This window comes from Kryptolebias marmoratus, linkage group LG20 (assembly GCF_001649575.2).
Source record: "Kryptolebias marmoratus isolate JLee-2015 linkage group LG20, ASM164957v2, whole genome shotgun sequence".
NCBI classification, from domain to species: domain Eukaryota; kingdom Metazoa; phylum Chordata; class Actinopteri; order Cyprinodontiformes; family Rivulidae; genus Kryptolebias; species Kryptolebias marmoratus.
Genome location: NC_051449.1, coordinates 17,429,036 through 17,452,473, shown reverse-complemented (window position 1 = coordinate 17,452,473; position 23,438 = coordinate 17,429,036). Strand labels below are relative to the sequence as shown.

Genomic DNA, 23,438 nt, shown 5'->3' with positions numbered 1-23,438 from the left:
AGTCAGTTTCACTCCAATCAACACCTGCACTCATGTGACAAGAGTGGCCCCTCAGTGAGTCAGACAAACAAGGATTCTAACGAGCCTCCATTGTTAGGAGAGTGAGAACAATTTGCAAGCAATCCAGCTTACATCACATCTCAGCTTCAAAAGCTCAACTCCACACTCTCTATTTCTGAATTGAGAAAGCTCCTCGGATGAGAAGCGAAACGTCTTCAGCTACAGAATAGAAGTCCAGTTGTTTTTGTTTTTTAACTTTTTTTGAATCTTTAAAGGAAACAGTTACTACGTTTTCTTTTTACAAGCTGACATAATTTCCTAAAGTTTCTGTTATGCTTTGGGCTAAAACAGTGGGATTACAGTGGCAAAGCCTTCTTATATAACCACAAACATTCATTGTGGATTCATTCCTCATTATTTATCGTCTGCTGCCATGAAAGGCGGGCAATCAGGTAATTCTTTGTGTCTGTGTGCTTCTGTTTGTTCATTTGTCCGTCTGTCAGCTAGCAAAATTTCTAATGAACTGCTGAATGGATTTTTATTACATTTCTTAGAAAGTAATCATTAGGCATACATCTACAACAAATTAACTTTTGGAGTCAGTTTTATTGAAGCTGGCCGCTACAGCTATTCCAACGTTGCACACACTAAAATGGCTATAACTTGGTTAAATTTACAGAAACTGAGCAAATCAAATCACAAAGGCCTTTGTTTAAAACTTGCAAGTCAGCAAATGATATACTGTTAAAGCATTTTTAGCTTTTTATTAGATTTTCTTTGTCTAAGTTTTAGAGTTTGACCCACACTCTCAAGCATAAAAAAGTGAAATTTTTCATATTATGTTTTCTTTAAGCCACGATAAACAGATTTTTCTTTTAACGCTCCACAACATGCTCCATAGGGGAACATCATCTTAAGGGCTACAAAGAGTACTTTATACTACGACTGAATTTTGCTAAGCTTATTGCAGGACATCAAGAACCAAGAGCATATTTGGCCTCAACTAATTTGATATCCGACCATGTTGGAAATCAAAAAAGTTCTTCTGAAAACCACTCACTCAGGCACAATGAAAAGACAGCTGCCACACGAACAAAGAAAGAAAGATCAAGCCCTAAAAGAAGCAAAGCGTGTAATTCAGACCCAGACCTTGTGTCACTTGGGCACCAATGGCCAATTACTGTAAGAAGAGTGTGTGAATGTCAGGTTGTAGGTTGGAGAAAGTTACAGAAATAGTTAGTCTGACTTACAAAGGTGTGGGAGGAAGGGTTACTAAAGCTAACTGGAGAATACTCCCCCCTTAAAGAAGCCTCTTTAACTGGATATTTTACCTTTTATGTGCTTGTCCGTGAGTACCGCTTTATTATAAGCAGATCTTTAATTGGGCAGATTTTTGTGATGTGTAAAATATACTTCATTTTCTTTAACACAAGTCAGTCTATTGGGGTTAAATTACCCACAGGGGTAAATTTCAGTTCTGTTTCAGTGCAATATTAGGGTGGTGTCAATTTTCCGAATGGAGACGTGAAACAGTTTTTTGAGACAGCTTGAATTCAAACATTCAAGCCGTCTCAGAGGACGACATCAGATAACCATATTATTGAAAAAAAAAAGAGTAAGATCTATCAGTTCTCTCTACCTGTGATACGGAGCACCTGCAGGCTGACAAGTGGTGCGAGGAACGAGGCTCCAAGAGTGCGAAGGTGATTCCTGCTGAGATCCAGCAGGGCCAGAGACGACAAGCCAGACAGAGCATGCTCTGCGAGCACCTCAATGCTGTTTTCCTGCAGGTGAAGCTCCTGCAGTCGCTGCAGATGGAATAAAGACATAAAGGAGAGGAAGATAGGTATGAAACAAGGGCAAATTAAAGAAGGGATAGAACTGTCAAATGCAGACAGGCATATAACTCGTTCCACACTGCATAACTGTATGATATGGATGAGAAAGACACACTGTCAAAACCAGAATTTACTCTTTTTTTTGTACGTGTCATTCTGCTTTATCTATATAAAGCATTCCAGTTTAGTTGTTAGAGTTCAAAAATTAAAGTGTCTATCAAACATCTGCATCACTTCTTGTCAGCTCACAAAACCGAACCTGCAGTCCCCTGAAGGTGTGGTCCTGGATGCGAGTGATCTGGTTGCCAGCGAGGTAGAGGATACGAAGGTGCTCCAGGCCCCGAAACATGTCCGGGGTGACCAGGTGGATGAGGTTACCATTGAGCGCCAGCTCCAGCAGCTGCCCCTGGTCAAGGAAGGCCCCGGGCTCCAAGGCTGAGATGCTGTTGTTCTGGAGGTACAAGTAATGGAGGCTTCCCAGGCGTCTCAGGTCCTGAAGACGGATCTGCATTATGGCGTTGTCCTGGAGGAAGATTGTCTTTGTGGGAGAGAGGGTAAATGAAATGAGTGAAGTGATCAAAGTAAGGGAAACTGTTAAGCTATGTTTGTTTGTTTTTTTTAGAGAAAGTGATTGCCACCTATTTGTTGTATTTAGCAAGCAGATAAATGACTCGTAGACGTAAGCAATCCAAAAAGCAACTAATGACCCACCACCAGTGTATTAAACTAAGATAATCTAATGTTGAGAAACGATGGAGCTGTAGTTGTTTTGGTTAAACCTTAAAAGTAACAATATGATATTATGCAGTCACAGGGGATTTTGCAATCTGTTATTCTTCGGACTATGTGTTGTGAACTCTCAGCTACTACGACATCAAATTTTATCTAAATATCTGTACAACTGACAGAGTTAAAGCCATTTTTATGTTAGCTAAGGTGGATTAATTGTGGTGGGCATCTTGAATTTGATTTACTATCAAAGTTTATCAGTTTTAGATGTACATTGATTAAATACTACATGAGATTTTAATTCAAATCTGCCCTGTGATTCATGAGAGATTTTGCCAACAGACAAACAGGGCTGACTCCACCAGTTATTGCAAAAGTTTTACGATAACATTTGCACCATGTGTAGCACTCAGAGTAAATATTGGGGATGGCTCTCAGCTACGACCACATCAAATTCTAATTTGATATCTGTGAAATTTACTGAGTTAGAGACATTTTGTGTTTTCTATGGTCAGTTGGCTGTGGCAGCCATCTTGAATGGGGTTAACTCCAAAAGGTAGTTAGTTGTAGATGCACATTCAGAAAGGACTTTCTGGGAGCTTCCCTAAAATCCATTTGGTGTTTTATGAGATATTTTCTTAACAGAGTTGACCTTAATAGTTATTGGCACAGTTTTGAAGAATAATATTGCACAATCTGTTCAAGCTCAAACTAGGAGTTGAGAATTAATCTCAGCTACTACCACACCAAATGTTAGCGTCATGTCTGCATAGTTGACTGAGTTATAACAGTTTTTGTGTTTGCTAAGCTCAATTAGTTTTAGTGACCATCTTGAACGTGATTGGCCCTTAAAATTGATCAGTTGTAGATGTACATCCAAAGATTAAATTTGTTTAGTGGTTCATGAGATGTTTTTACTGACAAACACACCTGCACAAACAGACAAAACCAAAAACATGCTTCGAATAATGTTTGCGTGATAATGAGCTGCTGTGGGATCATTTGACCAACAACTTTTGTGGCAAATTTCTCCAGTTCTATTGTTCTTTTGTTAAACTTTGCTGAGCCATTCAGAAACATTTGATTGATTTGAATGTTACGAGAAGTGCTTTATTGGTCTGATGCACAATCCATGGGTGCCTGCCTGATTGGTAATGCGCCTTCATCACAAATCACGGTGAGGTATGATCGACGAGATAGACCTGCTGATTGAGGTTAATGGAACAATTTATGCGGGACTTGCTTTTCATCAATATTCATGAGCTGCATTAATGTTGGAGGGCCTGAACCCAGAAGGAAAAGACGGTGTAATGTTAAACATCTTCTTAACAGATGATCAGGGGGTGTGAGCGAGAGTCACTTTCTGAGGGAAGGATGAATAATTGCCAACAGCGCGGCCCCTCCTTCAGGCTTTACACCAAAGAGGGGTCACAGGAAATTGATTAACCACAATCATTTCAGGGTAATAACAAAGGATGAAAAGGGAAGTCAACTGAAAACTGCCAGTGCAGGTTGGTTGGGTCGGCTGCAGCGGACTCGCAGAGAGGGCTCTAACTTATCGCCGTTCGTCCGACTGACCTCTGTGATGAACGGGACACCCTGTGGGATTTCTTTGATCCCAAGGGATCCACACTCCACTGTGAGGCTGTAGCAGCGGCATCCAGAAGGACAACCCAGGGACCGTTGTGGGATGATGGCTAAGACAATCAGGATCAGTCTGGAGTACCACAAGAGACCCATGACGGTTCCAGCCTTTAGAGACAAATCCTGCAGAGAGAAGACGACAGGAAAGGAAGTGACAATCACCCGCCCCAGTTGCACAATTTAAAACCTTCAGTCCGCCACCGTAGTGTTTTCTCAAAACAGACAATGACAGTAGCTGGGGATAGATTGAATAAGGAGGAGATTGTCAAATAGCAAGGGAGGATTGACAAAAAAGGAAGAGAACGTTAAGCATATCTCCTCATCCCCCGGCTGATTACTATTCAGCTGTGTCTATTCAGTGGAATTGCAGCAGCTTCTATTATGGGCTTCAATAAATTAAAGATGTGATAAAAGATTCGCAGGTTGCCTCAAGGACCTCTCTCTTGTCTGTTTAATGCATGCACAAACACATTCACATTCCTTCTGTAGTTCTGTCTCTATCTTCTGAAAGCACTTGTACAAAGTGTGCAGCAAAGACGGAGAGGCTCTGTTTTTGCACCCTGTAATCCCAGGAACCACCTTTATCTCCTCGAAGCAAATCTCACATGGTAACCAGCTCTAATGATCTGATCAGGACCATCAGCATCGGCCTGCTTGCTGCACCTAGAAGCAATAGCTTTCTTTGATATAAACCCATCACTGAGCAACTCATCCATGCACCTTTTTTATTTCCATACTGCCTGGAAGGGATTTATTGTTCTGCCTGACTGCTCGCATCAAAACGGCCTCATGCTCCCCGCCCAATAACATGTCGCCCGGCAGCGTTCACAGTCGTTCCTCAGCAGCAGATTGCGCGGAGATATAATACAAGTTGAAATGTCACACTGAGTCAGTCCTTCAGCCCTACTGAAGTAGTTTCACCTGTCCACAGAAGCTTCTTCTCGTAGAGCATCAGTCGCCTCACTGATGCTCTACTGGAAGCATCTGTGGCCCAATTTGAAGCCTCACATTGCAATAAAAGATTGATCCCACTGGGCCTATCTTACATGCTAATGTCTAGTTTGCCTAAGACAGCAGAGTCACTCAGACAGATAGCTTTTACATGACTGATTTGATCATCTACTTTATTAATTACAGGAATGAGCACAGATCTCATTTAAGGCGAGCGATGAAAAGGTCCATTGCCTGAAATAAACTGCGACTGATTAAGTGTTTGAGCTGCTCTGGCTGATTGATATCAAGCATGTCCCATTTGTAATGTTTTAATCCAGAGGAGTAATTTACTGCCTAAGTGTAAAAGCACTCAGATCACTGTTTTAGTGGCTGAGAAGTAATATTCCCAGTGCAGCCACATGGCATTATTAAGCCAATGAGCAACGAACTGGATTTTAATATACCATATTTGATTTGGAGCACACTTATGGGGATCGCCAGCCAGATAAATACAATGTGACCTACATAAGCTGTTCAATCGTTGTCTCACACTTATTAACAAAAGCATGGCTTCTCTGGAGTTCGCCAAACAAGCATGGAGAGAATTCATGTGTTTCCATTGTGAGGGACAGAAAGCACATAAATTGAGTTTTGAATAAGGCTTTGGTCTGTCATTACTGTTACTTCTCACAGTGAAACGATTCCTAAATAGCTTTGGCTTGAATCCGAAGAGAACCATAGAGGAAGACACTCGCCTGCCCCTCGTCTAAGAATATACACACACACAAAAAAAAAAAAATCAGGCAGGATGTGCCGCCTGAATTTTTTATTTATTTATTTTTTGTGAGGATGTGAGCCTGAGATAAATGCGAATAACACCCTGCCATGTACAGAAAATAGCATTTCTGTGCTCTGCTGTTTCGTTTAAGGAACAAAAAAAAAAGGCAGTGATTGTCGATGATATAGCACACAAAGTGTGAAGGCAGCCTGAGGAGACACGAGGATAACTGATGGAGTTAGCGGGATCTGCAAGCTGAAAAAAAGGAAACAACTCGGTTCTTTAAAATATCACTCATTCCAGTTCCAAGATTGGTTCCTAAAGGTGCCAATAAATTATTTTGGACCCTTTAGTATTTTAGTAAGGGATCAGTTTGTACAATTGGGTAGTTCTCAGTGGAAAGACATTCTTAGGATTGTCATGTGACAACAGTGGTGCAATAGTTATGCATATTCCCAATCACTTTTGGCCCAAACTCTTTTGGAAGTTGGTGCAATATGTGTCCAGCATTTAAGCAACACGTGTAAACACATCAATGTGATTCCAAATGAAATTGTGCACATTGTCTCGCAATGTTGTGTCTCTGACTAGTTGCAGCCCAGCAAAATCTTAGCTTTAGTTCGGGAGCAGGTCAGCTGACTGCACACAAACTCACCGCACTTCATGTCAACTCACTGCGCAACATGTCAAGTCAATCAAGAAGTTTTTTTTGGGGGGGAGGGGGTTTGAAAAGTAGTACAATGTATGATTCATATTAACTATTTTATTTACATTAGGCATAGGTCATAATTTAAATATGCATATATATATATATATATATAACAAAACAAAAAATAAAAACATAGTTACTGCCACATGTTATGAAAATGGGCTTCATGGTAGTATCTTGACAGAGGATTAGTTCCTTTGTTTGGTGAAACTATGTTAAGAGGCTGTTTTCTATCATACAAGAAGGCATGCAAAGAAACACACATTAAGTTTGTTATAAGTTTGTGCATGTATATAAACATGATTAGCTACAATACTGCTGTTCCATGAACTTGTCTGGCGAAACTATGACTGAAGATGTCTCCCCCGCTTTAAATTGTTTGAGTAGCAGCAGTTCACAAACAGTTCAGGCACTAGGACTACTAGGCACATCCCTCAAGTCGTGTTGAGCAGCTTTCCCCGCAGCTTCTGCAGCCTGTGGGATGAAAACGATCATAGAAAACAGACGCAGAAGTTTCGCTCTGATGTCCTCAGACTCTCAACCGCCTGTCAGAGCACATCACAGCGACAGAGTGTCAGCCTGAAAAGCTTTCCCATGTTGTTTTCTGCAGTGATTTAAAGTTGAAATGTTTGTAGCTGTTTAAATTTTCACTATTTTTTTGATGACTTGTGGTAAAATGGGTTCATTAGAAATCAGTAAAATGCAGTGATTTAAAAAAGAAGCTATAGAAAATCAATTCAAAAATTTCCAGTAAACTAAGTTCTGAGTAATAACAACGGCTCCTAAAACTGAAAGGAGTTAATTTCATATTTCTGTATGAATATGTTAATATATATATATATATATATATATATATATATATATATTTTTTTTTTAAATGGCAAAGTCCCATGTCCCTTTCCATCTATCCTGTGATATGAGTGTTCCATTATATTTATATAGACATTTAAATACTTAGCGTGTCTATAAAAAAGTATTGACCCTTTTGGATGTTTTATGTGTTTATTGCATAAATCAATCATGGTCAATATAAACAGAAAAAATCAAAACAACCTTAATGCCAAAGTGAAATCAAATGTCTACAGAGTAATACCAATACCCTTTAAAGCAACTGTCCTCATAAAACTCAGAGAAAAGATTATTGAAAAGTACAAGTCAGGGGATGGCTGCTAAAGGATTTTTGAGTCTAACATCCCCAGGAGTTCTGTAAAATCCATCTTCAAGAACTGGAAGGAATATGGGACGTGTAAATCTACGAAGAGCAGGATGTCCTCACAAACTGAGTGAGCGTGAAGAAGGAGAATAGTGAGAGAGACCACAAAGACACCTGGGAGCTCTCTGAAGGAGATCCAAGCTTCAGCAGGTGGGATGGGAGAGACTGAACATATAACAACTGTTTTCTGGGTTCCTCACCAGTCTGAGCTTTATGGGCGAGTGGCAATGAGAAAGCCGCTGTGTTTTTTAATATGAGAAAACTAATATTAAATCTCCCCTATAGCCTCAAAACAATCTAAACAAACTCCAGTTTAAATTTAGTTAAGTTTAAATATTTATAGGCACTGTATATAACACAGTTAGCTACTGTGGTAAACAGTGTAGTGAGTCATCATCATATAGATATATTACGAATCATCACCCAGTGCAGTGAGTTGACATGGATCCCTTTAGTTCAGCTGCTCTGTGCTGTCAACAGCAAAAGAAATTAGGTTAGCTGTATATTCTTGTTGGCTGTGTGTGTAAAATGTGTAAATTGGATGATTAAAGCTTAATATTGTGTACAAAGATCAGACCTTCAAAGATCAAACCGTCGGTTTTAATATTCACCTCCAGCGTCTAACATGCATTTGCAAACAGCTCCACAAAGATTATTCTGCACTTCACTTCAGATCAGCTTGAAGTTTGTTTACTCGGGCATTTCTGAAATTGCATTTGCCACTTTTATTCTTGACGTGGCGATTTATTTACACAGGCCAAACACGCCGTCCTCCGCTGAGCAATCACAGCGCAGCGTCCACAGCACACAGAAGAAATGCGCCGCGCCGTTCTGTCGGGATTTTTTTTTTTTTTCCAGGGGAGGTGGGTGTTGATGTGTCGGAAGCGCGGCAGACAGCTGAAGTGCTGGAGGCAGAAACAAAGTTCACATCCCCGTGCTGCCACCGGTGCGGGTCGACCTCATCCGTTGTTATGGCAACTCGTGTGATGGGGGAAGGTCTGCTCACAGGGCCCGAAGGCCAGCCACCATTCTCGCGAGCTGGTGTTAGGCAAACAACTCTGCGGAAATAGGAGCTGTCATTTCACAGGGAAAATTGCTCACAGGCACTTGAGCTATCTTATGACCCAGAGCTAAATTGTAAATTTTCTTTCAGTCCAACTTTTTGTCACTCTTCTTGTTTTTTCCCCGCTTCAACTTTTCCTGTCTTTTGCTCCCTCTCCTCCTTTCCTTTCGTGTCCCCTACACAGGCCTTCTGAAAGCCTTAATCATTTTTTTCCCCCTTCCTGAGACGCTGACCTCTGTCTTTTCTCATCTCTCACCCCTCCTCTCTGACTGACAGGTGCTAAATCTTTTGTCTTAGAGCATCCTTTTGTCCACAAATAGACTGGGGCCAAGGCACTAGCCCGGCGTCGTGGCACTGACCCAAGAGTAACACACCGACTTTGAGAGATTGTCTCGGAGCACATAAACGCGCACGCACACACTCACTCTGACTCATACGCATGCTGGGCACGCCTACAAAGTAGCAGTTTGGGCGCAAACAACCGGCCACCATCGCTCAGAGACACACACACACACTTGCTTATGCACTCACACATCCTGCCTCCAACCAGCAGCACCACCGCCATCATTTAAGGACACAGATCAAGTCAGATGCAAGCTCTCACATATATATTTTTGTGTGTGTCAGTAGTAAAGGAAGCTCTGCTCAGTTAATAAGGCAGCATTGATTTCTTTATTTTTCCACAACCGCTCTGTCCAGCTCGGCTTCTGCAGCCATTGATTTCCACCATGAAAGCAGATTGGGGGTGGGCTGGCATTTGTGAATGTCTATGTTGAGGAGAAACAGAGTAAATGAGTGCAGTTTCTTGTATTGCTGGAAAATGTTTGTGTGAGCGTATAGGGTGTGTGTGTGTGTGTGTGTGTGTTTAGCTCCCTGTCAGACTGCCTCGAGCAGAATCACCCTCTGAGCAGCAGCAGCAGCACTCCGCCGCTACTCCCAGTGGAACATTTAGACTAAAACCTTCCATCCGTCTCCCCCTCGGCGTGCAGGCAAAAAAAACAAAAAAACTTGATGAATCTTTGCTTTGTAAGAAGTTCACATGATAAACTGCTCTGACAAATAGAAGCAATTGTTAGCGGTGGGAGCGAGCCAGCGGAGGAAAAGCTCAAAACGTACCGATGTGAATGCACGCACACACGCAAATAGACCCCTGAAACTGATGATGTGAGGCTTTCTGAGCTGTAGCTGTGGTAACAGAGCCGCACGGTTACCTCAGCTACACCTGGAGAGAGCCAGAAAGACAACATCTCCCCGTGATCAACAAGTTTTCGCGTCTGAATTCACCCAGGTCGATTTGATTTGCTGTTGATAATTGATAACAACAAGCACAAAGGCCAGACGGGCGTTTAATCAATGTCCATTTTCTACAAAAAAAAAGGTTTATTTTTCTGCTCCCACTGCTCTGACAGGGTGATTGTAACATCACATTGTGATTGCTCAAAGCTTAAAAAGAGATTTGAAACCTCATTTAGGCCTAATGCATTCCCCCTCCTCGTTTTCTTTTTTTTCACTCCGCGCTCGCTTTCTTTTAAATCCAGAGCTTTATCTGCTCGATGAAACAGAAGCGGCGTTGTAAAAAGCTGCCTAAAATATGCACGACTTCCAAACAACAAAAAAAAACATTGTGCACAAAATAAAGAAATTACGAAGCGTCTGGAGACAAATACATTCGCCCAGACGAAACCAATGCACAAAAGATCCCACTTTCTAACGAGGACCCTTCACAAGAGAAGACAATTGCTAAAATTGGTGCTTGCTAAACGCCTGACTTCAATGCAAATTTCTTTTTGTCTCATAATGCACTTGCTCCAAAGAGCCACACTCCCACAAACACAATACAAGAGGCCACAGTGCTTTGATTATGATGCAGAGAGGATTGCTCTCATCTGCTTTGGGTATCAACTTTTTTTTGTTGTTTTTTTCCTTTTATGCTCCCCACAAATGAGTCCTTTAGATGTTGCAATTTGTCTAGAGCTAAAAGGTAAGAACAACTCGGTGCCTGACAAGTTGTGAAGAAATACTTGACCAACAAAATTACCAAGAGAACATTTGCGGGCTAAAATAAATAAATAAATAAACGAAGATAAAGAAGATACACTGGTGCAAAGAGTGTGCTTCAACAAAAGAGGGACACGACATTCATATCAGCTCCTAGCTGCTTCTGAACAAGTTGGAAGAATAAATAAAATGCTAACCTCAAACAATTCCATAAATTATTCAATACTAGATACACATATTTATTGGCTTTCTTGCTGAGAGGAGAATATTGATGCCAATTAGAGGCTAAATCCTGTTAGCATTGCTTAGCCTACAGACTGGAAATGTGCTTGTGTGGCTTTATTGACAAGGTGACATCCTACAAGCAACTGTGATTAATCCACACACCACATCTTATTTGTTTTCTCTGCAAACTGAAAAAAAAAACAAAAACAAAATGGGTTTTAAATGAAAAATTAGCATTCTTTGAAGGAAATGCATATTGACTGCTGCCTTGCATGCCGACGCTTGAAACAATGTGTGTGTTGGGACGACTCTCAGCTACTAACACACCAAATTTTAGCTCAATATCTGTAAAATTGTTATAGTTATAGCCATTTTTGTGTTTGCTGAGGTCAGTTAGCTGTGGCAGCCATCTTGAATCAAGTTGACCCCAAGAGTTGTATAGATGTACGTTTATAAATTACTTTCTGAGAGTTTCATTAAAGTCTGTCCAGTGGTTTATGAGATATTTTCCTAACAGACACAAAAGGCTGACTTTAATAGTTAATGTCAAGGTTTTAAACAAAGATTAAAGAGTATGTATTGGGGATGACTCTCGGCTACTTCCTCACCAAATCTAAGCCAAACATTTGTGGGGGCCATTTTTGTGTTGGATAAGGTTGATTAACTGTGCCGACCATCTTAAATCACGTTGACTCCAAGAGGTAATTAGTTATATTTGTACATGTATGAATTACTTTCTGAGAGTTTTATTAAAATCTGTCCAGTGGTTCAGGAGATATTTTGCTAACAGACAGTGAGACAAATGAACATGCACAGTTAATTACATTATTTTGTGTTTTCTATAGCAATGGGCAATAATATTGACTTGTTTTTTGTTGTTTTTGTTGTTTTAGAGATTATATTAAAGATTATCTAACATGGTTGTAAAGAGTATCATCACTGCAAAGAAGGAAAAATACAAACAGGATGTTTGTTTGCCATTTTTCACCTTTATGGTAATCTACACTTAGCTTACTTTGGCTTTTAAAGGAATCATTCATACTTTTTATTTTCTGGAGTGGTGTTCTGTGGAGTTGTTTTTAATAATCATTATCTCACCTGCAGCGAGTCAGTTTGGAACAGCAGACAGGTAAGACGGTTAGTCTGAGGGAGACCAGTTCCAGTGCAGATTTTATAGCAGTTCATGCAAATCCTATTTTATAAACCTTTACACCACCGTCACTTTGTGTTAGATGGTTATTTACACAGGAGTCTGTACTTTCCCTAAACACCAAGTCACCAGAGGTTTATTAGTGTTCCATGTGAAAGCTGTGCTGCAAAACAGAAGGCATAAAGTGTGACAGCAGTGGCATCATCTGTTGCTAAAAGTAATGCAGTGTAAACACTATAGTTTCATAGCGTGAGCCACTGCAGGTAATGGGCTGCAGTTGACTCAGTTTCCAAGGTAAATAACCATAAACATCAGGAACTGTCCCTGCCATTGTAGTTTATTTTGAAAGTATTATTAAGTTTAGCTATGGTCCCAGATGAGCCTAGCTTTACTGTCAGAAGACATGCATTCCCCTCCATGTTGATTCATTGGAAAATTAAGACTTACAAAGCAGCGGCAGCACGTTTCATACCCAAAGCCTCTGTTTCATTAGAGCAGGGGTGGGGGTCAAACTCAGTTACACAAGGGGGCCAAAATTAAATCTAAGTCCTAGCCAAGGGCCAATCTCAATCAATATTTATTGAAAAAATACATAAATTAACCCTGGTTTTAGATGTAATATGTCAAATCAGTCATATAGAAATATCAAATACCTTTTCCCTATTGTATATTACATAGAATTGAGAACAAACATACTTTAATGAACAAAGAAAAATAGAGTAAATTTAAAAACACACATGATTAGCATTCATATTTTATTCCTTCTCATGAATTTTTCTTCATTAAAACAGCCAAAAAGCAATCAATAAAAATCAAATCATGCAGCTACTGACATTTAACTTGGAAACAAGAAGAAAATACAGAAAAAAGACATACATACATTAAATCAGCCTCGCTGTTACTCTGATGCACACTAAACTCAAGTCAGATACCTGGTATCATTTCTTGGCTGCAAGTTTAATCAACGGGAGTTTGATCAGTCCCATTTGATGCTCTCTTTTGCTCTTTCCAAGTCAAAACTAAAGGTTAGTGAGAAATGAAAACGTGTTTTCTTGGCTTCAAAGTAACTGCCACAAGAAGACTAACTAGGCTCAGATTTTTGAGCAAAATGAGGATTGACAAAGAGTCGATCCGTCCCAGACCGGCAGGCCAGATCTAATAACATTATCTTGAGGGACCAGATGAAACATCAGCAAGGGCTGGATCTGGCCCGTGGGCCTTCAGTTTGCCACATGTGTATTAGAGGGTTTTAAGATGCAATACGTAGGGTGACTAAACGTTAAATCACAAGTCCCAACTGTGTGCACGGGTGGATGCTTTTTGTTATAGGTAAGCTACAGATAATTAATAACTCCACTTCAGCAATCCCAAACTAACCCTTAATGTCAAATTTCCATAAAGGAATGGCTGCGAATGAGCCCATTTTCACACATCTGAAACTATTTATTTAAGGAGTTTATTGTATACTTGTTTGGTTGGAAACAGTAAATGAGATACTATTTAGTTTTATTCCTGAGGGTTTTTGAACCTGCTTCATTGTAAACAACTGGCAGCAGTCATATTCTTCAACGTAACAGACAGTTTTTAGTTTGGGTTTTTTTTCCACAGAACATCCGTCAATATTCCCCCGTCTGACACTTTTCTTCTGTGTTTTCTTATAATCTCTTCTGTTCAAACATCAATATCCTCCACAGCCTCCTCTCTGGGTCTGAACCAGTGTCGCTCCACCAGTCTGGGTTGGTTGGTGGGTAGAATCGATCAGAGCAATTTTTTTTTTGCACCCGAGGACTCATTGAACGAGCTGCAGAAGTTATGAGTCAGTGGATTATGTTTGATCAAAATAGGAGAGCTGGATTTTTCTTTTTCAGTTTGTTCAATTTTTTTTTACCAGCAGCCCTCTGATCCTTCTTCTTCTTCTTCATCTTCTTCTTTGCCTGTTCCTATAAGTCGCTGATGCATTTGCATACAGCAATCAGATGTGACGGCCGCTCAGCGAAGGCTTGTTTCACATTTGAAGGGATAAATGGGATCAGACAGGCTGGAAGATGGATGCATCACAGCTCCCATCCTCTCCTACTCAAAATACAATATCTTCCTCTTTCACATTTGCCTTAATTTTGATTTAAAAGTTCACATGGATGACTTTTTTATCATTTTGCTCTGCTTTGCTTTGTATTAAATCCTTTTCTTTTTCGGCAGCTCTGCGTTTCTCCCCAGATTAATCCAAACTGTAAATATTGCTCAATATTTTCCTGCTGGTAGTGGAACTCGAGCAGCAATATGAGCAAAACTGCGGGGTGCACGCACGTCCCAAAATCAGATGAAAATGACGCGTCTGTAATGATCGCTTATCATCATCCTCACTGTATTGCCTTTCTGTAATATTTGGTGTGCAGCGGTGTCTGCAGCAGGGCTCAATGAATCCTCATAAATTATGTTTCTTTGTTGCCATGGAAGTGACAGCATCTGCTGACTTGAAGTGATGGATGTCAGGCGGATGTCAAATTACACTCCGGCTCCGAGCCTATACCCTGGTTATCTATGCAGTCGCACATATAGAGACGAATTATGAAGCTGGGGTTTCTTTCTCCCTCTCGCTCTCTCTCTCTCCCTCTATTTGTTGTTGTTTTGTTTGTTTTTTTAATGCATTCTTCATTTCAGCTGATCTTTTCCATCTGCCCGCAGTCGGACCAGGACTGAGACAGCAACACAATTACATCTTATGGGGGAGATTTCAGTTATCATTGTCTGGCACACAGTAGCCGATGAAAAATTAAAAATCTCTGCAGGCAGAGGGAGTCAACTTGTCCATACAGATCTGTCAATGCGAGACAGATCCCCACCCCACCACCCACCTCCACCCTCGGAGTTAAACAAACGAGGTCCTATCTAGTGGCCTGCTGCTTAGCTTCCTGTGCAGAATAGCAATTAAGCCGAGGAGCTGTGCATCGCAACTCGGACGCCGAGTGAAGCTGGGCGTTCGGGCGTCGGTGGTCCTCCTGTAGGAGCGTGTAATGTTTAATAGTAAAGCAAGCCCTAATCTAATCAGAGCATATTGCTTTTGGCAAGTCCTATAGTGACACAGCATTGTTTCTGCCAGATTCCTATGGAGCGAGTGCTGTGCTCAGCACAGATCTGCAAACATCCTTTATCCCCCACAGCATCGCTCTCGCATTATTCATATTCCAGGAAGATGCCGTTTTCCTGCGAAATGAGTTGAATTCGTATGCAAGAATTTTCTAAGATCACAATGGTTGTTTTCGGCGTGGCAGCATGACGCCCTCCTGATCAACCCCCCGCCAGAGTCATGAGTTAGTGAGAGAGACAGGAGGAGCACACGAACACAATCAGTGCAGCCGACGACCCAGTTGTCAGTATGTTGGCTAAACTTTGCCAAACCCTAATGCAGTCTTACACAGCCGCGTCGGCATCTCTGACGCCTGGAGTGAGCTGTCGAGAGGGTGTCAAAATAAACATGTTGAATTCCCTCTGAGCTCGTAAAACTTTAAAGTTCACTGTCAGTGGTTATTAGGCAAAATCAAACGCAGGTCTCAAAGCTGATTATGTTCTTTCATTTACATACAAAAAGACAAGAGTCCCCCCCCAAAAAAGACTGCATGAGGCAGGCGTCCTGCACTGTATGTGCACGAGGCCCTGTGCAACAACAACAATTAAAGACGTAGCATTTCTTGAAGGGATGCATAAGAAGGAACGCTGCCTTTCATGGCAAAGTTTTAAACAAAGGTAGTTTTATGTTGAGAAATGAGGAAGTTTAAGCTGCTTCGGTCAAATATTATGTTATGTGGGATCTTTTTAGATATAATGAAATTCCACATAATTATTTAATGCTCTTGTTATGTGTTGGGGGTGACTCTCAGCTATCCCCACATCAAGTTTTAGCTCGATATCTGTAAGACCAACTGAGTAATAGCCATTTTTTCACATCTGATCAATTCAGTTAGCTGTGGTGACCATTTTGAATAGGTTGACTCCAAAATGTAATCAGTTGCAGATGAACATTCATTGAATGTTTTCTAAATGTTTTGTTCAAATCTGTTCAGTGGGTTAGGAGCCATTTTGTTAACAGACAGAGTTGACTTCAAAGATCATCAGCAAAGTTTGAAACAATGAACTCACGTGGTCTGTTAGTGCTGGGACGATGTGGATGACTCTCAGCAACTACCACGCAATATCTGTAAAACGGATTGAATTATAGCCGTTTTGGGGTTCGCTTAGGTTGATTAGCTGTGGGGGCCATCTTTAATCGAGTTGACTTCAAAATGTAATCAGTTCTAGGTGTACGTTTTATCATTAATTTCTTTAAAAAAAAATCATCAACATCTGTGAAGTTCGTGCGATATTTTGCTAACAGACCGTCACGCGCACACATACACAGGTCCAGGCAATAACATAACGCCCGCCTTTCGCCTCTCGGTGGCGGGCAATCATACATTACCAATAACAATCGCTGTTAAGTCTCGCGCGTGTGAGTTCATTGAGCTCTGATTCCGTATCTCTGCTTGTCTTTAAACTGTAGCTGTTCCCTCTCAGCCTAACTTCAGCCGCCTTCACTCACCTGTTTTGTTGCGCTCCCGCTCCGCGAGCTCCTGAAAGTAGCCCCCGGCGTTCCAAGCGTCACCACAAAGACAACAGGGACTAAACGTTATCAAACGGAGGGACTCGCGGTGTTTCTAAACCCTTCACCCCCCCTCACACACACACACACACCTCGCTTCAGCCTCACTATCCCAAGAGCAGAGCGCGCGACCCCCTCTACCTCCCCTGGGGAAACACAAACAGCGGACCTACCCGCTTCCTCCGCGCGCGGACCTGATCTGCGCAGCGCTCTCTCTCCAAGCCGGCTTGAGAGGAAAATGATATTATGGAATCGATGTGTCCGCTTCAGATCACGGAAAGGGGAGGCTGTTGTTGTTGTTGTTATTCTTGTTGTTGTTGATGATGAGGAGGAGGATGGGGGGGCTGACTGAGCTGCGGCTCGGAGTCCGTTCATCGGAGCCCGGACGCTGAGAGGACCGTGCTGGACGTCAGCGCGGATGATGCTCTACTCACTCTCTGATATTGTTATGCGGCTTTGATTCAACCCCCCCACCGCACCTCCCTCCCTCCCTCCCTCCCTCTCTTTCCTGCTTTCACCGGATGCTCTCTCCTCCAATACTCATCTAATTATCTGCCTAAAGGGATCTGCCTCTCTTTCTGTGAGCACACTGAGGGACGGCCGCTCTCCACTTCCTTCACTGTGGAGGTGCTCAGTTTTCACTTTTGTTTACAACAGAAATCCATTTAGATCTTTCCACTTCCTTTAAAAACACTGTTCCCCATAAAATCTGCTTCAGCACACTTGCATTATTTTTGTCTTCTTATGCTACTTTTAGCTTTTGTCTGATGTTCTGCTACACTTAGCTTTTAGCTATAGCCTTTTGCTACTTTTGGCTTATGGCTAGATTTAGCTACTTTAGCTAACTCTTTGCTTCTTTTAGTTATCCCTTTGCTACTTTTTGTGTTTACTTAAGTTTTGCTTATTTTAGCAAGTGTTTTGCTACTTTTAGGCTTTTGCTCTATTTAGGTTTTATTTAGCTAGTTTCTACTTTCGACTTTTAGCAAATGTTTTGCTGTAACCATTTGCTACTTCGAAATTTTATCCAGCATTTTGCTTATTTTAGCTTTTGCCAGTGTTCTGCTTCTTTTAGCTTTAACAGCTAAGTTTCAGCTTTGTCACCAAGTTTCAGTAAACTTTCTCCAGTTGTGCAAACACTGAGTCAGCATTTACTCTGTTGTTCTCCTCTTTATGGTATTATGGTGTATGGCATTATTTATTTACGTTCTTTGGACTAACTACAGTACTTTAGCAGACTTTTAATTATTTCAGCCATTGGGAGATCAAAACATCCAGCCCATTTAGGACATGATGGCTGACATTTGTTATTTGTAACTTTTATACATTTTGAATTGTTGAATTTTATGTACAGTTTTTGTTTTTCATAGAAATGCAGTGAGATCTCTTTAACCTTTGAAAAACATTGATCTCCTTAAAATTATTTACTTCATCATTAGCTTTTAGCTACTGTTTTGCTAGATTTAGCAGTCAATTAAAAGGTTTCTTTTAGCTTTTCTTCTGTTGGTTCCAGCTTTTAGCGACTGTCTTGCTGTCTTACTTTTATACTATTCAGACAATTTTAGCTTTCAGTTCCTGTTTTGCCATTTTTAGCCTTTAGATGCTTTATTGCTGGGTTTAGCTTTTAGCAACAGTTTTATTAGTTTTAGCTTTTAGTTACTGTTTTCCTAATTTTAGCATTGAGCTACTGTTTTGCTGGTTTTTAGTTGCTTTTAATTCATAGCTATAATTTTACTAATTTAAAATGTTCAATTTAAAATGTTCTCTATCGTTCTAGTAGCTAGTGTTTTTGCTAATTCTAGCTTTTATACTGTTGAGCTGGTTTTGGCTTTCAGCAGCTTTTCTAATCATTTTTAGCTGGAGGTGGATACAGTTATTCTTTATTTGTTTGCTGCTTCATAAGAGTCACTTTTCAGAGAAACAAACACATTTTTCAGATTTCAGCTTTCAGCACCACGGACAGCGGCTCTCAGTCTGAGGGGTCGTAAAGGCTGATCCTCCACGCTCTGATGCTGACAGACAGACACTCCCAGGTCCGATTTCTGACTGTGCTGATGACAAGAAATAAGAGTGGAAAACCGCAGGCAGAACTGATCGGGAAAGTGCCCTTTCTGTCAGGTGAATTCAGGCTGAGACGGAGGATCTGAGTTCGAGTTGCACTCTGTTCTCCTGCGCTTTACTAACTGCCTCCAAATGCTCTGTTGAATATAGTTTATTTTTAGGCACTAGCTTAATTTCCTATGTTGTGAAGGGATTCTGCAGTACAGTTGCCAGCTTATGTAATCCAACTGGACAGATGAACTCAAACCCCCCCAGTGTGGGCAGTAATCATCCAAGTGTCTGTTTTTATCAAACTGTAACGTTCTACCTTAAAATAACATTTTTAATGATCCTACTCAGACTAGACCACTGCAACGCCTAATAATTCCCCACAATTTTTATAATTGATCCAAAATATTGACCTGGTAGCCATGAAGGCTTCCTCTAGGAACAATCCGGTGTATGCCTCCCTGTTTTGTCTCCTTGTAAAACCTAAAAAATTTAAACTCTTCTCATCATATAACAACAAAACATTGCTCTGTTCTGGCTTAAATATATTTTTGTCTTTTAGATTACATGCCTTTTGATGAAAAACTAATGTTCAAGATGCAATACGATCAATATGCGCAATTATATGATTTCAGCCCTAGCCTAACATGGAACAAAGAGGCTCTGCTTCAGAACAACACAATCCCAAAGGAGGTGCCCGTCTGCGTGTGTTACAACAGGTTTGTTCTAATTAGGACTAAATCAAAGTTTCAAACACAATTACACAAACTAACTGATGAAGGCAGTGATTGGTTCGAACTCCCTGTCCTGAGAGGGGACATTACATTGTTTATCAATGGGCTTTGATGACTTTAAAGAGCGCTAATGAGGGACTCAGTTTGCCATCATGAAGAATCGTCTCAGAGCTACATCAAGTGGGGACCTGGCTCTGTTTGAACCAGATCTTCAGCAAGTCTGCGGCAGTCTTATTCAGGTAATATGAAATAAAGTTACAAAATGATCCCCTTCTTCAGCAACAGAACCCATCTCTTGTGGGCCACGACACAGCAGTGGATGAGTTGATCAATCGGTTGTTTCTCTTCAAAGGACTTCATTTAAACTGTTATATGCTGTCGGCTTTTACTCTCTTTTTCAAGCTGCTTGCCGAGTTACTTTCACCCGTCCCCCTCCCCCACAACCCCAGCTCCACCTTTTCAAAACTGTGTCTGATTTAATCAGTGACAAATATTTAAATTATTATAAACCATAATTACAGCCACCATAATTACTGTAATTATGGCAACAATTATCTTTTTGACAAGATTTCTCCTGAAAGAAGTCTTTTTTTTTTTCTTATTCAGTTGTTTACGTAGCTAAAAGTAGAATAGTTAGTCTACTTTTAATCTAGTTTTCTGGGGTAAACTTAACAAAATAGCTTCTTACATTTAGTAAGTTATAACAACCACTTTAACTATCTAATCTTAGGTCTTTAATTCTTGTTTTTCTGGTATTTTGATGTATTTGTTTTATCCCATCCTTTTGAACCATTCATGCTGTTTTTTAGCTAACTGTTTTGGCTTATGCTAGCTTTGCTTTTCCCATGTAAAAACAGACTCATGGAGGATAGTTCAATGCAATTCAGTTCATTTATATGGTGCCAATTTGCAACAAAAATCATTTCAAGGCACAACACAAAAACAAGTCCAAATCATAAATCCCGTTCAGATCCAGATTAACTTCTAGTTCCACTCAGTTCAGTTCTTATTATAGTACAAAACAGGCGCATGCAGTCCGTTATGAAATGTCAATTAGTAAAATTTATTTCTCTACGGAAGCCAGCGTTGAACGTTCATTTTGTCTCAGTCCACCATCCTGAGCAGCATGTTGGCAACAGTAAAGAGGAACAACACCCTTTAAACAGGGAGGAACCTCCAGCAGAACCAGAACAAGGCTCAGGGTGAGCGGCCATCTGGCTCAGAGTTTGAGAGGACAGGAAAGGGACGCAGGAAAACACCGAAGAATTAGTCCAGGTGTAGTTTCTACGGGAAGAAGAACTGTCATAACAGGTTAATGACAGCAATAACTTTGAACATAAACATATAGAATAAAAAGAGTAAAGACAGCAGCAGAGTGAGGAAATGTGGTCAGTTTGTCCTCCAGGAGTCTCAGCCTATAGCAGCAGAACTAAAGGAGAGCTCAGGAAACTCTAACCAACCCTAACTATAGGATTTATCAAAGTCTTAAAAGTTGAAATGGTGTCACCTGTACGAACAGAACCTGGACATTGGTTCCACAAGAGAGGAGCCTGATAACTGAAATCTTTGCTTCCCATTCTACTTTTAGAAACTCTAGCAACAACTGAGAGCAAACTGCTCTGTTACAAAAATAAGGAAAAATAAGTTATTTAATATAAGATGGAGCTTAGTTGTTGAGATATTTATATGTTACAAATAAGATTTTCTGGATTTTACAGGGAGCCAGCTATAATTGGAGAAATATGATCTCTCCTTCTAACTCTCATCAGAAATCTGGCAGGAGCAGCATTTCGGATCAACTGAAGACTTTTTATAGTTTTTTTTATTTTAGACATCTAGATAATAAAAACCTACAATAGTCTAGCCTAGAGTGAGAAAAGCTAGGATATTTATTTTCTCGTTTTAAGTAGTTGTTACAACTGCTCAGTTCTACATTGCATAGGCTGGTTTGAAATGAGAGCGACCGCATGCCTGCTCCTCAACATGTGTGTGTGTGTCTCCTTTGATGATGACGTCAACACACTAATAACACACTACAAAAACCCACCACCTAAGTTTGATTACCAGCTGCCTGCGTGCGCGCACCTTCATGTTTGTGCATGTAAACACATGCCACTCGTGAGAATGCACTCATGCGTCAGCGGGTACATTAGTCTGTCTGATAGTGCGTCATTTAAGCCTTGAACATAATGCTATGTGTGTGTGTGTGTGTGTGTCTTTGAGCCTTGATATTAATGATCTGGCCCAATGTGAGCTTGTTTCAACTCACATCAGGGTAATTAATATCACGCTCAAATGTCTGAAAGAGCACGTGGCTCTCTTCACATCCCGCTGTTTTTCACTTGCCTCTTTTTGGCTCACAGATGATACAAACAACATCAACAAAAAAAAAGTTAAATCATAATGGGGGGCGATTTGTTTGCACGCACGTTCCCATTAAGTTGCTATAAGTGGTTCCAAATTTTGTTTAAGAGTTGTGTTTATTGGCCCTAAAAGCTAAATGCAGCCTTGGAGCGAAAAAGGTTTGGCTTTAGCTGCCAAACTGAAGCCTTTATATCTTTAGAGGACTCATTTCTCTGCACTGTCTTAGCATCAAAGTGCACTTGAACTCGTCCCAGTTCCATTAGTGGTGCTCTGAGGCCAACTGTAGAAGACTCGGGACTGTTTCCAGGTTCTGTGTTTGTGTGTTGCTCGCTCGTTTCTGAGTGCGCTCAAATTAAAAAAACCCTCATCCCTTTGTAGATACTCCCACTGGAATGAGCTGTAATTAGGAGTGTTTCCTTCTTAACTTGCCTTGTAAACGTGTCGACATGAAAGAGAAAAGCACATTGTGTCCATCCCTGCCACTGAGGAGCTTTCCGCCGCTGATCTTTGAAACAACGCTCCTTTATTGTCTAAATACCTCATGTGGTAAAAAACAAAAAGCAAATGCTTCCTTTTCCTTCAGCCCCAGCATGTCGATAAAAGCTCTTTGTCATTTTGAAAAATATAATTGAAGTGGATTCCTCCATCGTTTTGTTACTAAAATTGACAAGTTTGAGTATTTTTTTAAAGGGCACGAAAAGATAAACTGTGACAAATTGATTCACAGTCAGTTAGATAGATGGAGACGGAGAAGGGCTGACAACACCAGATTACAATTTAAGACCTAGCACACCTGCCACCTTTCATAGCATCATGCCACAGTTTTAGAATACAATCATCTTGTAATGAGAAGGAACAGAGTTATAGTTGTCTTGGTCAAACCTTGCAATTACTATTATGCACAGTGCTGTGATATAATCTATTAGTAGTCAGAGTATGTGTTCGGGTGACTTTCAGCTACAACCATACTAAATTCTAGTTCAAAATATGCACAATTTACTGAGCTACAGCACTGTTTGTGTTTGCTATGGTTGACTAGCTGTGGCAGCCATCTTGAATGGAATCAACTTCAAAAGTTAATCCCCTTTAGATGTGCACCAATTGATTCATTTCTGAGAGTTTCATTAAAACCCGTCCACTGAGTCATGAGATATTCTGCTAACAGACGAACGAGGCATGCCACAATCAGGGGGTTATTCCACTTCACATAAAACACATAATATGAATGCACACAACTTAAATATGAACGTGGGAGAAAAAAAAAGGTCCAGGTGAGAAAAGTCCCGTTTTTCCTTGTGTTTGTGTTTTGATGCAAATGGCTCCAAATCAATAACAGGCAGAGAAGATAAGAGTGATTTAATGTAAACCTATGCTCTTC

The 23,438-nt window shown here is 40.7% G+C and overlaps 1 protein-coding gene across 1 annotated transcript in view; it reads right to left on the bottom strand.

The window, feature by feature from the left end:
- The window catches only part of lrrc24 (leucine rich repeat containing 24), a 21,497-nt gene extending 4,138 nt beyond the window's left edge, over positions 1–17,359 (bottom strand). Inside the window, exons 1-4 of the mRNA XM_017420764.3 lie at positions 17,090–17,359; positions 4,146–4,334; positions 2,098–2,376; positions 1,640–1,808 (exon numbers count right to left, since the gene is read on the bottom strand). Coding sequence (XP_017276253.1) covers positions 1,640–1,808; positions 2,098–2,376; positions 4,146–4,307 — 610 coding nt within the window. The 5' untranslated portion in view covers positions 4,308–4,334; positions 17,090–17,359. The remainder of the gene's footprint in view (positions 1–1,639; positions 1,809–2,097; positions 2,377–4,145; positions 4,335–17,089) is intronic.
- Between the last annotated feature and the right edge of the window lie 6,079 nt (positions 17,360–23,438).